At 42.0% G+C, this 12684-nt stretch overlaps 1 protein-coding gene across 3 annotated transcripts in view; it reads left to right on the top strand.

Annotated features, from left to right (window-relative positions):
• The first annotated feature begins 5336 nt into the window (after positions 1-5336).
• Positions 5337-12684, top strand: part of UBE2E2 (ubiquitin conjugating enzyme E2 E2) — a 389996-nt gene continuing 382648 nt past the window's right edge. The window contains exons 1-2 of one of the 3 annotated variants that reach the window (XM_054479774.2): positions 5337-5582; positions 11007-11190. In XM_054479774.2, the coding sequence (XP_054335749.1) occupies positions 11015-11190 (176 nt within the window). In that variant the 5' untranslated portion in view covers positions 5337-5582; positions 11007-11014. Of the gene's footprint in view, positions 5583-5634; positions 5784-11006; positions 11191-12684 lie in introns of those variants that run through there. The other 2 variants (XM_054479778.2, XM_054479776.2) reach the window with 2 other exon arrangements.

The following is a 12684-nucleotide window of genomic DNA, read 5'->3' as shown; positions in this document are numbered from 1 at the left end:
CATTCATATAAGTTATGCCTTCCTCTTAATATGTAGGTGTACTAAAAATCATTGAATTATATACTTTAAATTGGTGAACTGTATGGTTTGTGAATTATATCTCAATAAAGCTGTTATTTAAAAATTGTGCACTTCCTAGTATAGAAGGTAGTACTAAGATGCATGTGAAAGAAAATAAAAGCAATAAGATAACAACAGCCAAAAAAAAAAAAAAAAGTTTTTTCAGACCGGACACGGTAGCTCACACCTGTAATCCCAGCACTTTGGGAGGCTGAGATGGGAGGATTACTTGAGGTCAGGAGTTTGAACTAGTGAAACCTAACATGGTGAAACTCTGTCACTGCTAAAAATGCAAAAGTTAGTTGGGCATGGTGGTAGGCGCCTGTAGTCCCAGCTACTCAGGAGGCTGAGGCAGGAAAATCACTTGAACCCGGGAGGCGGAGGCTGCAGTGAGCTGGGATTGTACCACTGGATTTCAGCCTGGGCAACAGAGCAAGAAGAGTCCATCTAAAAAATAAAAAAGAAAAATGTTTTCTCATTTGGTCATATTTAAAAAGATTCCACGTTTTTTCTTTATAGAGGCTGCAGAGAAAGCCAGAGGGTTCAAGAAATACTGGAAAATATTCATTAGTATACTTTCTGAATTCATAAAAAATAGTAAAGAGCTTATGTATTCTTTGAAATGGTTGTTGATATGAATGATGTGAAACAGTTACACCCATCTCCACAATTCTGTAGTCTGGGGAAATGGCAGCTGAAAAAGCAGGTATATTTATTAATTCAACCAACCCTTCAGGGATGATTCTTCTTTTTACTAATGTGTACATGTGGAGATAAATAAGGCATGATGTATGCCCTTCAGAAGTTCACAGCAAAGTAAAGAGTGCAGGCTTTTAAACAGTGTAAGGTACAGGGAGACATGCTGTGTGGCTGACCTAGAAGAATATTTGGAAGAGAAAGTGGCAAACTCAAGTGAGAGAATTGCACCTAGACTTGAGGGTGAGATGATCTCCCACTTATCAAAGCACCAGGAAGACTAGTAGCTCACACTTCTATTGTACTTACTTTGCTTCAAGTCTATTCAAGTTGCATACATACATTAACTCATTCAATCTTCCCTCTGACCCTATATAAGAATTGGCCATTCAAATAAGCCCCATTTGTAGGGGAGAACTCTGAGGCAGTAAGAAGTTAAGCCACTTGCTCATGGTCACATAAGCAGCAGCAGAACCAGGATCTAGAAACAAGATAGCTCAGTTCCAAAGCATCTCTGCAATGCCCAGGAAAGGCGCCAACCAGGGCAAGGCTTTTCTGTCTGTTTCTTTCTGAGGTTTCTCCATATTTTTATTTATTGTACTAATAGCATTATAATAACTACAACAAAGAAAACCTCAACTACAATCTCATTGCTCAACAAATCTCCGATTCTTTCCTTTCTGTTTGGTTAGTCCTCTCCAGAGCCAGTTCCTCCAGTTCTTCCTTTCTTACTCTTGTGGTATCTAAAGACAGCCCCTCAGAACCACTTTTCTTTTTTTTCCTGGCCTGTGCTGTCTCTTGAGATCCTTTACTTATGTCTCAGTACCTCCTTAAACCTCTATGTTTGTAGTTACTGGGAAGTTAGATGCAATAGTCCATTTCAGGAGTTAGTGGGACTCCTCGCCCTGGAAGAACTACCATGACAGCAACCTCCTTGATACATGGAGGACTTGAGGGGGAACTTCATCATTAGTGAGCAGAGAGCATGGTGTAGTAATCATCTATTGATGCATAACAAATTACCCTTAAAACTTAGTGACTGAAAACAACAAACATTATCTCCAGATTCCAGAGTGGCTTAGCTGGGTGTTTCTGGCTCAAGGTCTTTCAAGAGTTTGCAGTTAAGATGTTGATCAGGGCTTCAATACCTGAAGGCTTAGCTAAGGCTGAAGGATCTGCTTTAAAGCTTACACATGTGGATGTTAGCAGGTCTTATTTTTTAGTCACATGGGCCTCTCCACAGGGCTGCTCACAATATGGCAGCTAGCTTTCCCCAGAGTCAGTGACAGCAAAGAGAGAGAGAGAGAGAGAGTATCAGCGTGTGCGCAACCAAGATGGAAGCCCTAAACTAATCTTGGAAGTGACATACCCTCACTTCTCACAGCATTACACCAACCCTAGCATGACATAGAGGGGATTACACAAGGGTGTGAATACCAAGAGGCAGGGATCAGTGGGACACCTTAGAGACTGATTACCATACTCAGGCAACGTCTGGGGTGAGAGGAACAGCCACACTTCTATGTTTGCATCTTAATTTACATGAATGGCACCCCCTGATATTTTGCAGTGTACAAAATATACGATCATACATAGTGGTCCAGTTAGCAGTTCCTGAACAAATGGGGAAGTCAGGGGAATTTGTCCTCAGTACACTTCTATTCCCTGCTAGAATTTCATTTATTTATTTATGAAACAAACATTTTTTTAAAGCACCTGGTTGTACCTTTGCATTGGTACTAAACTAAGTAGGTAATGGGGTTGCAGTTCTAATGGAATTTCAAATTTCCTACACCACTGTTGCCCTTAAGTATCCAAAACATTCGGGATGACTACAGCCTCCCTCAAGCCAGACAGTATGCAATAGATCATTGTTTTCTATCACATTCTTTGGAAAACCTGAGCTAATATAATGTTTCTTTCAAAGGGTATAATATAAATATGTAATAACCCCTGATAATTGGGTGCCTAACAAGAACAGAAGTTGCCTAAACAAGTAGCAAGGCTCTACCAGTATAATGCTTCTGCTAAAATTCAGCCCAGTTCCCCTGAGAGAGGTCTTTTCTATTACCCATCCAGTCAAACTGGAAAACTAACTGTGGCTCTACTTACTCACGAAGTTGGCAGTAACAACGTTTTAAGAAGGACCCTTCAAAAAACATTCCCATTTGCCAGTTGCACGGGGAAAAATGCAGGCTCTAAATTAATGATCAGAAATAAGAAATGTAAGAAAGGAGTGAATTCATGATGACAGACTGATGGACCAGAGCAGAAAATATAAGGAAGGTGAGCTATTTGTCTTGGAGACCAAGTTTGCGTGGCAGAAGAGAGAAATAGAGAAAATCAAATAAATATTTACGTTTGTAACACCAGACTCATGGTAAAGTGTTCTTAAGTTCACAGACTCCAGAGCCAAACTGCTGATTTCAAGTCCCAGCTCTGCTCCTCACTAGCTATGTGACTGTAGGTGAGTGACTTAATCCCTCCGTACCTCAGTAGTCTCATCTGTACAGTGGGGCTGATTGGATAAAACCAACCTGTGTGGTGGTTGTGACCTAGTATAACTAAAGTGCTTAGCATGCTGCCTAGCACAAATTAAGAACACGGTAAGTACTAATTATTGAAGAAATTAGAACAATACCCATTGTGTCATCAACTGAAAGAGACCAATTTCTTTCACTCAGTCATTATCTATTGAATATATACAGCACTGAACCCCAGACGACGAAATCCTTTTTCTCAAGGTGGTTTTACGTGGGAGGGCTGGGAGAGGGAGGAAAAAGAAAGCAGAAGAAGGGGGAAACTAATAAATAAGTAAAAAAATGTATTATGTCAGGTGGTGATCATGGAGAAAAAGCAGAGGATCTGGATAGGAAGTTCTAGGGGAGGAGTGGGAGGAAAGAATGTTCTAGAGATAGGAAATAGTAAGTACACAGGTCTTGAGGTTGAGAAATGCTTGCTGTGTCCATAACTGCAAGGCCCGTGTGGCTGGAAGGAGACGAGGATGGAGTGAAATCGCACAGCTTGAGGTCAGGGGAATCCTGGCTGGGAATGGTGGGCATATCATGCAGGCCATGTATCCATATTCTGCACTTTGGCTGTTGCTCTATGATGGGAAGCCACTGGAATTTCTGAGAAGAGAGACATAATCTAATCTTTGTTTTAAAGGACAGTCGGCTGTGTGTAGGTGTGGGGGAGGGAGGAGGCGGAGAGTGGGAGGTAGAAAGATCAGGTAGGAGATAATTATTGAGAGATGATGGCTTAGACCCAGGACATTAGCAGTGGGGAGGGGAGTGAGACGGACTGGACATTTTCACCATATATTTGTGAAAGCAGAGTCAACAGAATCTGCTGATGAATATGATGCTGAGTGTACAATAGAGAAGGTTCAGAGATAGGGAAGTTCTGAGGACAAAGATTTTTTTCTTTTATTCAATGTCATATACCTACCACCTAGACAGTGCCTGGTATCAATAAATATTCCTTGAATAAATGAAAAGGGTAACTGATTTGTATTAAACCCATTTGGAACTTAGTAAATAGCAGTTAAAACATCTACAGTCAAATGAAGTACTGTAGCAACCATAATTTCAGCAATTAAGCAGTGAAAGGTCTTCCAATCCTTTCCTCCACAAAGATCGAAGTTAACTTTGCTGCATCCCTGGACACCCCGTTGCCAACGACCCAGCACTCCGTTGGTAAGTGAGGCTGGAGCTGGGGGTGGGAGAAATTTCGTGGAAGCTCAGTTTGAAAAGCAGGTACGTGGTTTTTTTTGTTTGTTTGTTTGTTTTTTTTTAAACGGTTATTTGGGTTGAGAAGTACAACGGAACCTAATGTTCCCTCAGGCCACCTACAGCACTGCTACTGTTCCCATATCCTTCAACCGGGCATGAAGGCAGCTTCCCACTCGCTCTGACAGTGGTGCACCCTGTACCCCCACCCCTCTCTTCAATACCCCAGGGCTAAACGGCCCGAAGCTCCTCTCTACCGGCTGGTGTGCATTCTGGGCCAGGGCGAGCCAAAAGGCAGACGGGCCTTCGTGCTGCAGTGTCTGGTGAAGAGTCAGGCTTAGCCTGGACGAACTTTCCAGGCCAACGTGAAGTTTTCCTGTCTTGGGTACATGCGGGCCCCACGCGTCTGCGAGTTTGGGTTAGTGTGTCAACAGGGTCAGTCCCCGTAGCTACTTTGCGAAAGCTTCGACGCGAGCGTGAAGTCAAGGGCTGCGGTGGATGGGGGTAAAAGGCCTCCTCGCCCCACTGCCTGCACCGCCTTGGGGTAACCCCTAAACCCCAGCCGGCGTTTCCCTTTAATGCTCGTGCCCGTCAAGGTCCTCGCGTCCCCTCCCCTCAAGCCACCCCGTCAGCCTCGGTTTCCCCTACTTCTCCCCGTCCTTGTTGTTCCTTCCCCGTGGGACGCCCCTCGCCCACCCCCGTCAGAGCCCGGTCTGCGCGCGGGACCCAGCTGTCACTTTACTTTACCGCGCCGCCTCCCCACCCCCTCTCCCAACCGGCGGGGCAGCCCGCCCGGGCGCGCGCCCGCCCCCGCCCCCTCGCGGCCGCGCGCCGGAGGAGGAGGGGCGGGGGGAGGAGGGAGGCGCGCGGCGCCGCACGGCCGACGTGGGGCTCGCGCTCTCGCGGTCTCTCCCGGGCGGGCGCGCAGGCACGCGCACTCGCGGGTGCGCGCGCGGACGGCCGGGCGGCGGCGGCTCCCGGAGGTGGTGGCTTCACTTTCCAGGACTCAGGGGCAGCTACAGCGACAGCCGCGGGCAGCAGCCTCAGGAGCCGGAGCTGGAACGGCCGGGGGCGGCGGCAGCGGCGGCGCTGAGGGTGAGTCCGGGCGGGCGCGAGCGCGGCGGGGACAGGCGTGGTCGGGTGCGTGGTGCGTGGGTCCGGCTTTCGGTGACTAGACGGTCCGCAGGGGACATCCCGTCCCTGGGGCCTCCCCAGTCTCCCTCCCCCTCGCGCCTGGGCAGCTCTCTCCCCGGGCTTCGGCTCGAGCCTGCGACCTGCACGGACACCCCCTCTCAGGTATTCGCTCGGGCTGCGCCGGTGCCTCCCCTCCTCGGGCGTCCTCCCTCTCGCTGGCGTCCTCCTCACTCCCCCGACCTCCCCTCTGCGTCGCAGGTCTCCGCTTACACCGCTCGTGCCCTAGTTCCCTCCTTCCTCGCTCCCCGTGCCCGGTTCCCTATGCCCCCTCCCACGAGCCTCCTGCCCCCGTTTCTCGCCCTTTCTACCCCTCCCCCTTCTTCCCATCCCCCTCTTCTGCCTCTTCTCTCCCTGTCCTCTTTCTACCCCCTTCCGTTCTCAGTTCCCCATCCTTCGCCACCCTCCCAGCGCCTTCCTTCTCCTAGCCGCATCCTGGAACTAAGTCTTTGCAAAAGTACAGGATAAATGTCACAGTGGAAAGTGCCCGGCTTGATCTTTTGCTATTTTCCCTAATTGCATAATTGCTGCACATGGTGTGTCTCCTGGCGAGTGCCGGGTTTGGCTCCTTCGCCGCCGCACCCCGGTGGCCTGCCCCGAGAAGACCTTGTGGGGTATATTTATGTGTGTCCTGGTGAGGGGTGTGTGTTGTATTGGTCTTTTGTGATGCCTGGCGCTTGTCACAGTTTGGAACCGAAGCCCATTTTTCTCTGGTCTCTTCTCTACAGCCCCCACTGGCCTGGTTTGAAACTGGATTCCCTCTGTCCTCTCCCCCTTCCCCCCCCCACCCCACTTCTCCCCCTCTTTTCTCCGCTCTCTCTCATAATGTTTTGATCTTTTTGCCCTTTACCATTTCTAATGAAGATAAAGCGTGGGTTCGTGTGGCTTTTTTCCCCCACGACCAACCAGAAATGTCCAATCCATCTTCCCTTAAGGAAATTAAGGCCGCTTTAGAAAGACATCATCCTGTGCTCGGTGGCTGTTAGACCCATTTGCATGTTTTCAAGATTCATCGTTTTGTATTGTGTATTCTTGAGAGTCTACTAAAATATTTTCATTTAAAAGTACGAAAGGAAGTGCTAGGGTTTACCCTCAAAGTATCTCGCGGTTCTAAAAGATTTTACGCTCTTCTTAGTTTTTAATCCCTGATTTCTTTAAAAAAGTATGTTTCTAGATATGTGATAATTCAGTCTGGACTTTGTGAATCTAAATATTTGCCTTTACTACGGCAATTTGGATGCTCCTTGGCTCTTTGGAGTTCTGTATGTGGGCTGACGCTGAAATAGAGTGTTTTCATATAATGCCATACCCCATTCTCTTTCCCCTGCAGCACCTTTTACCCCCAAATCAGGTGTTCCACTGTTATTTTCTGCATAAATGTCTTTGCAGTTAAATTTAAAGCTGGATATTGCTGTGTGCATATACTATGTATTTATTTTACATTTTAGAAAAGTATAGAAACATGAGTAGGAAGACAGCAAGACATATATGACAGAATTAAACGCTTTCCTGTTATAAAAGCTTAAATGAACACTTGGTTTTGCAGTTTTATACTAGTAGATACTGTTATAAGGCTTACCTGGATAGTAGGCTGGATTTATGGAATGACTATAGTTGCCTTTATGTAGTCAGTAATATTTCAAGCCAAATCATTTCATTTTTATGGAACATGTGAGTTTCATTCACTGTATGTTGCTAATTTCCAGGACTGTAATTACGACATAGGGTACATAGCTAATACATGCTTAGACAGTTTGTGTTGAAGAAGTAACAATATGTAAGCCTCTTAATATAGTTTTAGGAAGGACTACCTATTTTATGGTTAAAAATTAAGTTTTACTTTGAGTTATGAAGTAAGCATATTTATATCTCTCAGTATCTTTGAAAGTATCATTGGAGAGTAGCTGTTTATAACCCTGGGATTTAAGTTTATCTTCCCTGTAGGTGAGATAATCTGATCAGATTAGCTATTTAGGAATTAATTTTAAAATGCTAATTTAGAAGATAATGTTTAAAGGATTTTAATTCAGGAATTTTTATTCATGTATACTTTAGAGAGACAAGACATCAAGTTTACACTTATGACTAATTAAATTGATTTATGGACTACTTTTTCTTCATAAAAATTCGTTGCACCTGAGTGGTACAATAATTTTTTTCTATACTTTTTCTGTAATCAAGCATTCATAAAACAAACCCAGGAGAAATTCCTTTTGTTATTGATATTTGAAAAAGAGATGTGAAAACGTTATTTCTAAAAGTTCCTATAGTGGCTATCAGTGGCCTCAGATGGATTTATCATTTGTAGGTTAACATTTGGATGAAATATGTCTTAAGTCAAAAGTGGGAATAATTCTTTTCCTTAATGTGAAACCAGAAATTACACCTCTATTGGGGAATTTCTAATAATATTTTTATTAGTTCTCTAGTGAGACTAATTTGTACTTTAATCTTCCTCTGATATTCGGCAGTAGAAATTTGGGTTTCAGATAATGGCTCAGATCACATCATTGAGTAATCTTTTTAAGTAATTATATAACTGTGGCATTCGATAGTATGTAAATGCACATAAATAAGAATATTGAGAAGAATGTGTGGCTTTATAACTAATGTGATACACAACTGAAACTCTCAGCATAGTTTATTAAATAATAGTTTATTAAACTGAAGCTGCAGCCTCAGTATAGGGAATATTATTTCATTGAGGTTCCCATATATTTGTCATGGAATGGATTGCTCCTCTTTTAAAATGTATAAACTGATTTCTCACTCATTTCACATTTCTTAAGGTATTGCTGGCAGCATTTTGCTATATCTGAGCACCTTTCCCTGAGGATTGTTCTCTTTTTCACTGTCATGCATGCCGCCCTATCTGATATGCCATTATGTACATACTTACAAGGTTTTAAACGTCTGATATATTTTAACTGAAAGAAGTAAGGTGAAAAAAATATTAAATCGAAGAGTGAGAATTTAGAGTGAAATAAAAAAGCAATAAATATGTTACGACTTTTAGAGCTAGATGTGAAACATACTGATATAAAATTTCAGTATTCTATTAAGTGACTAGTGCTCATAAAAGATGTCACAGCTGTGAAGACTGGTGCTCTTCATTTATAGAATAGGTAGAGAAGTAGTCAGCTTTTCCGTTAGTATGTTTCAGAGCTGTTGGGGCAGATCTGTTTTTGTTTGACATGGGGAGCTGTTGGGGTTGAAGGGGTGCTGGTGGTGGTGTGTGTGGTGTGTCAGTGAAAGGATTCACTATTTTCTGTTGACTCTGTGGCTCTGTGCTTCCTGATGCTTCCATTCTTTTGCAGTGCTTTTTGGTTTGTCTTACAAAAATTTCAGTCCATTAAAGATCGGTGTTACAACATTGCTTTGGCTTAGAGCAAGCTACAAGTTAAATCTTTAGTAATGATGAATTTTCATCAGTGTCAAATAGCTATCCATTTGGACTAAATTATAGTAATTAAAAAATTTTGCTTTATTTGAGGTATCTTTACCTATTCTTATTCTTGATCATATCAGAAACAGTTTTATTTCAAATTGTAATTTGATTAAGAGTAATCAAAAGGATCCATTTCAAAAGGAATTTGTTCAATGTACCTATAATTTTTAAAGGTATATTTTTTGCTGTTAATGGTACTTGTTAAGTATAGGTATTTTGTTTTTAAAGAGGTGTCTGAGAAGATAGCTATACAGTGCTGAAAGTGATTATTAGGTGACAAAACCATGGTGAGCACAAGGCCTTTTAGAGTCTGGGCATGGGTTTTGTTGGTTCAGTTCTGGATTTGTCAGAACACTTTAAGCTAGTCAGCTCATAAGGGATGTATTCGTAGTCATCAAACTCAGAAATTGATTATGATAGAATGACAGTTGAGAAGAGATACTCCTTTTCACTTACTGGAATTGTTTGTGTCTGCTGTCTAGATTATAACAGCTACCTAAATATCAAGGTATTGAGGAAATTGAGCTGGTAATCAGAACTGCTTGGGGAGCCTGAACTCAGAGCAAAGGGAATTTGAAAGCCTTGAGGGATATTTTAGCCAGACTGTGGGGGAAAAAAAACCAAAAATCTTCAGTGTCTCCATCTCTTGTGAAATATGGTTGCTTTAGTGTATAGCTGAATGCTGTCTTATGGTTCAGTTTTTATTTAGAATCATGCAGTCATGCAGGCCTCTGTGTTCTTCTGTTATCACAAAGGTTACTTATAACAACTTACTAGTTTGGAGAATTATAACCTTAGCCCAGCCCTGAGGATGTATTGATTGAATAGGGATTTGAAAGTGTCCTCCCATTTTTCTGTTCCCACAACTATTTGTACTAACCTTTGTTTTAGTACTTAGCAAGTTGGCTAGTCCAGGTTTTTCACAGTTGTGGGACCAAAGGGCTTAGCACAGCGCCTGGTAGAGAGTAGACCCTTAATCATTTTTTTCTTATTTTCTGTAACAACATTATTGATATGTAATTCACATACTATAAAATTTACTCTTTAAAAATGTACAACTCTGTAGTTCTTAGAATATTTATTATTAGAATTGTACAAGATTATCATTATCTAATTTAAGAACATTTTTATCACCCCACAGGGAAGCATCATACCCATTAGCAGTCACTCTTCACTACTCTCCCCTCACTCCCTGGCAACCACTTACCCATTTTATTTTTTTATTAAATTTTTTTTTTTTTTTGAGACAGGGTCTTACTCTGTCACTCAGGCTGGAATGCAGTGGTATCAATCATATTTTTATTTTTTGTAGAGATCGAGTCCCGCTACATTGTCCAGGCTGGTGCTGCCTGGGCTTCCCAAAACATTGGGGATTACAGGCGTGAGGTTCACTACTGAATTTTATGTTTATGGATTTGCCTATTCAGGACATTTCATATAAATAGTCAAACAGTTTGTGGTCCTTTGTGGCTGGCTTCTTTCACTTACCAGAATGTTTCAAGGTTCATCCATTTTGTAGCACGTAGACACAGTACTTCATTCTTTTTTATGGCTAACAGTACATTATGTGAATATACTACTATATTTTGTTTATCCATTCATTTGTTAGTGGATATTTGAGTTTCCAGTTTTGGTTATTATGAATAATGTTGCTATGAACATTTCATGTATAAATTTTGTATGTTTTCGTTTTACAGTACATTTTGAATGGATGAAGGAAAAGTTTTAGCAACTCCCAAAGCTGCATTGTTTTGTAAATGACTAATTTAATCCATTTTATATTGAGATTTACTTGTTTTACTTTGAGGCTCATTCTCTGTGTTCTGGAGGTAGCTTACTGTAGTACAGCTAAATAAGTGATTTTTGATTCTTTAATCCAGGATCTAAAATGTCCACTGAGGCACAAAGAGTTGATGACAGTCCAAGCACTAGTGGAGGAAGTTCCGATGGAGATCAACGTGAAAGTGTTCAGCAAGAACCAGAAAGAGAACAAGTTCAGCCCAAGAAAAAGGAGGGAAAAATATCCAGCAAAACCGCTGCTAAATTGTCAACTAGTGCTAAAAGGTACCTCAGTTATTATAACCTTTTTATTTTTGGTATCAATTTATCATCTTAAGTTCTATTTTTCTCTTGGCATTTAATCATTTTTTCTGGGATGTCGGCCGTGAACTTCATGGATTTTTCTTTTCCCTTCAAGATGATCTCTTTTACATGGTTTTAACCATAGGGAACTTCAGTATTTAAAGTCAGTTAAATGGCAAGGCAAATTCATAAAATACATTTCCATAGTGTGTTTGTGTGTTTATTATTAGGGAAACATATACAGGGTGTGCATGTACAATTGCAGTGGTTTCATTTATGGTTACTTGACCATAAATATTTTTTTTCTGTTCAGTAACAGAGAATAGAGATTAGGAATCTTTGAAGTAGATATTGAGTGAGTGATAGTTTATTTTCCACTACTCCCAGTTGGTAAAGTCAGAAATGCTGACATTAGCAACAAGTGTATCTTGGTTTCATTACATTAGTCAGTGGATCCATCTTGATACAGATTTTCTCTTTCTCTAGAGAATAGATGGATCTGGAAAGTAGGTATTTGAATGATTTTCTGTTGGTACTCAGTCTCTTAAAATGATTGGCATGTCACTGGACTTAAAGGGAATCTGATATTGTTACATTATAGAATATCTCTTGGAAAATAATTTGAAAGATAAATTAAATGTGGTGTCTTTCCTGATCCTGTGATTTTATGTTCTTGCTTTGTTTTCATATATTTTACATTGACCAAGTAGGAAGTATACATAGAAGCAATCTGTAACTTGTAGGCATAGTGGAATGCCTGAATGTTGCATTATAGCTTTATATGTTATTTTATGGTGTGGGTTAAGGGGAACTCCTTTCTCAAAGATAAAAAACCATTATTTTGTTCTAGTAGACCTTGTTTTCCTTTGGCTTAGTCAGTCTACAGGGTTGGAAAGGACCTTCTCAGGACCCTTGGTGAGAGATGTTGGAGGGATGGTAAGTGGTTATTCCAAGGTACTAGAGTATTCAGTTTCCCTTTCATGGGGGTGTATTGCTGATCTCTGTTTGAAAGTCAGAGAGCCCTGAACTTTAAACTTTGAGACCTGTATACTAGAACATGCTAGGGTGGGGAAGAGGGTTCCGTTTGTTTTGCCATCACAACACAATTACCGGGGACTCAGCTGGCTGACCCTTCTGTTGCCAGACCACAACACAACTGACCTGCTTAGAGGTGACCTGGAAAATGGGGGGTGGGGTTAGGATGGATGAGAAAGGTGGGGAATAGAGAAAATATGACATTTAGGTGAAAGAAGGAAGTCGATGTAGGTGGGAAGGAGATGTTTAGGTGCAGACTGTAGTTCCATGTAGATGAGGAAAATCTAATTCAGTCCTCAGTGTCTGACTGGGTTTTTACAGGGCCTCTTCAGTTTGTCAGAAAAGGGGAAGGATTGGTTGGCCAGGTCTGCGGGGAATAGGGTTCTGCTGGGCCTGTGCTTTATTCTATGATTGCTAGTTAGCAAAGTCACCTGTTGTGGT

Source organism: Pongo pygmaeus, chromosome 2, assembly GCF_028885625.2.
Source record: "Pongo pygmaeus isolate AG05252 chromosome 2, NHGRI_mPonPyg2-v2.0_pri, whole genome shotgun sequence".
NCBI lineage: Eukaryota > Metazoa > Chordata > Mammalia > Primates > Hominidae > Pongo > Pongo pygmaeus.
Note: the sequence above shows the minus strand (reverse complement) of the source record. Positions and strands in the feature narration are given on the sequence as shown.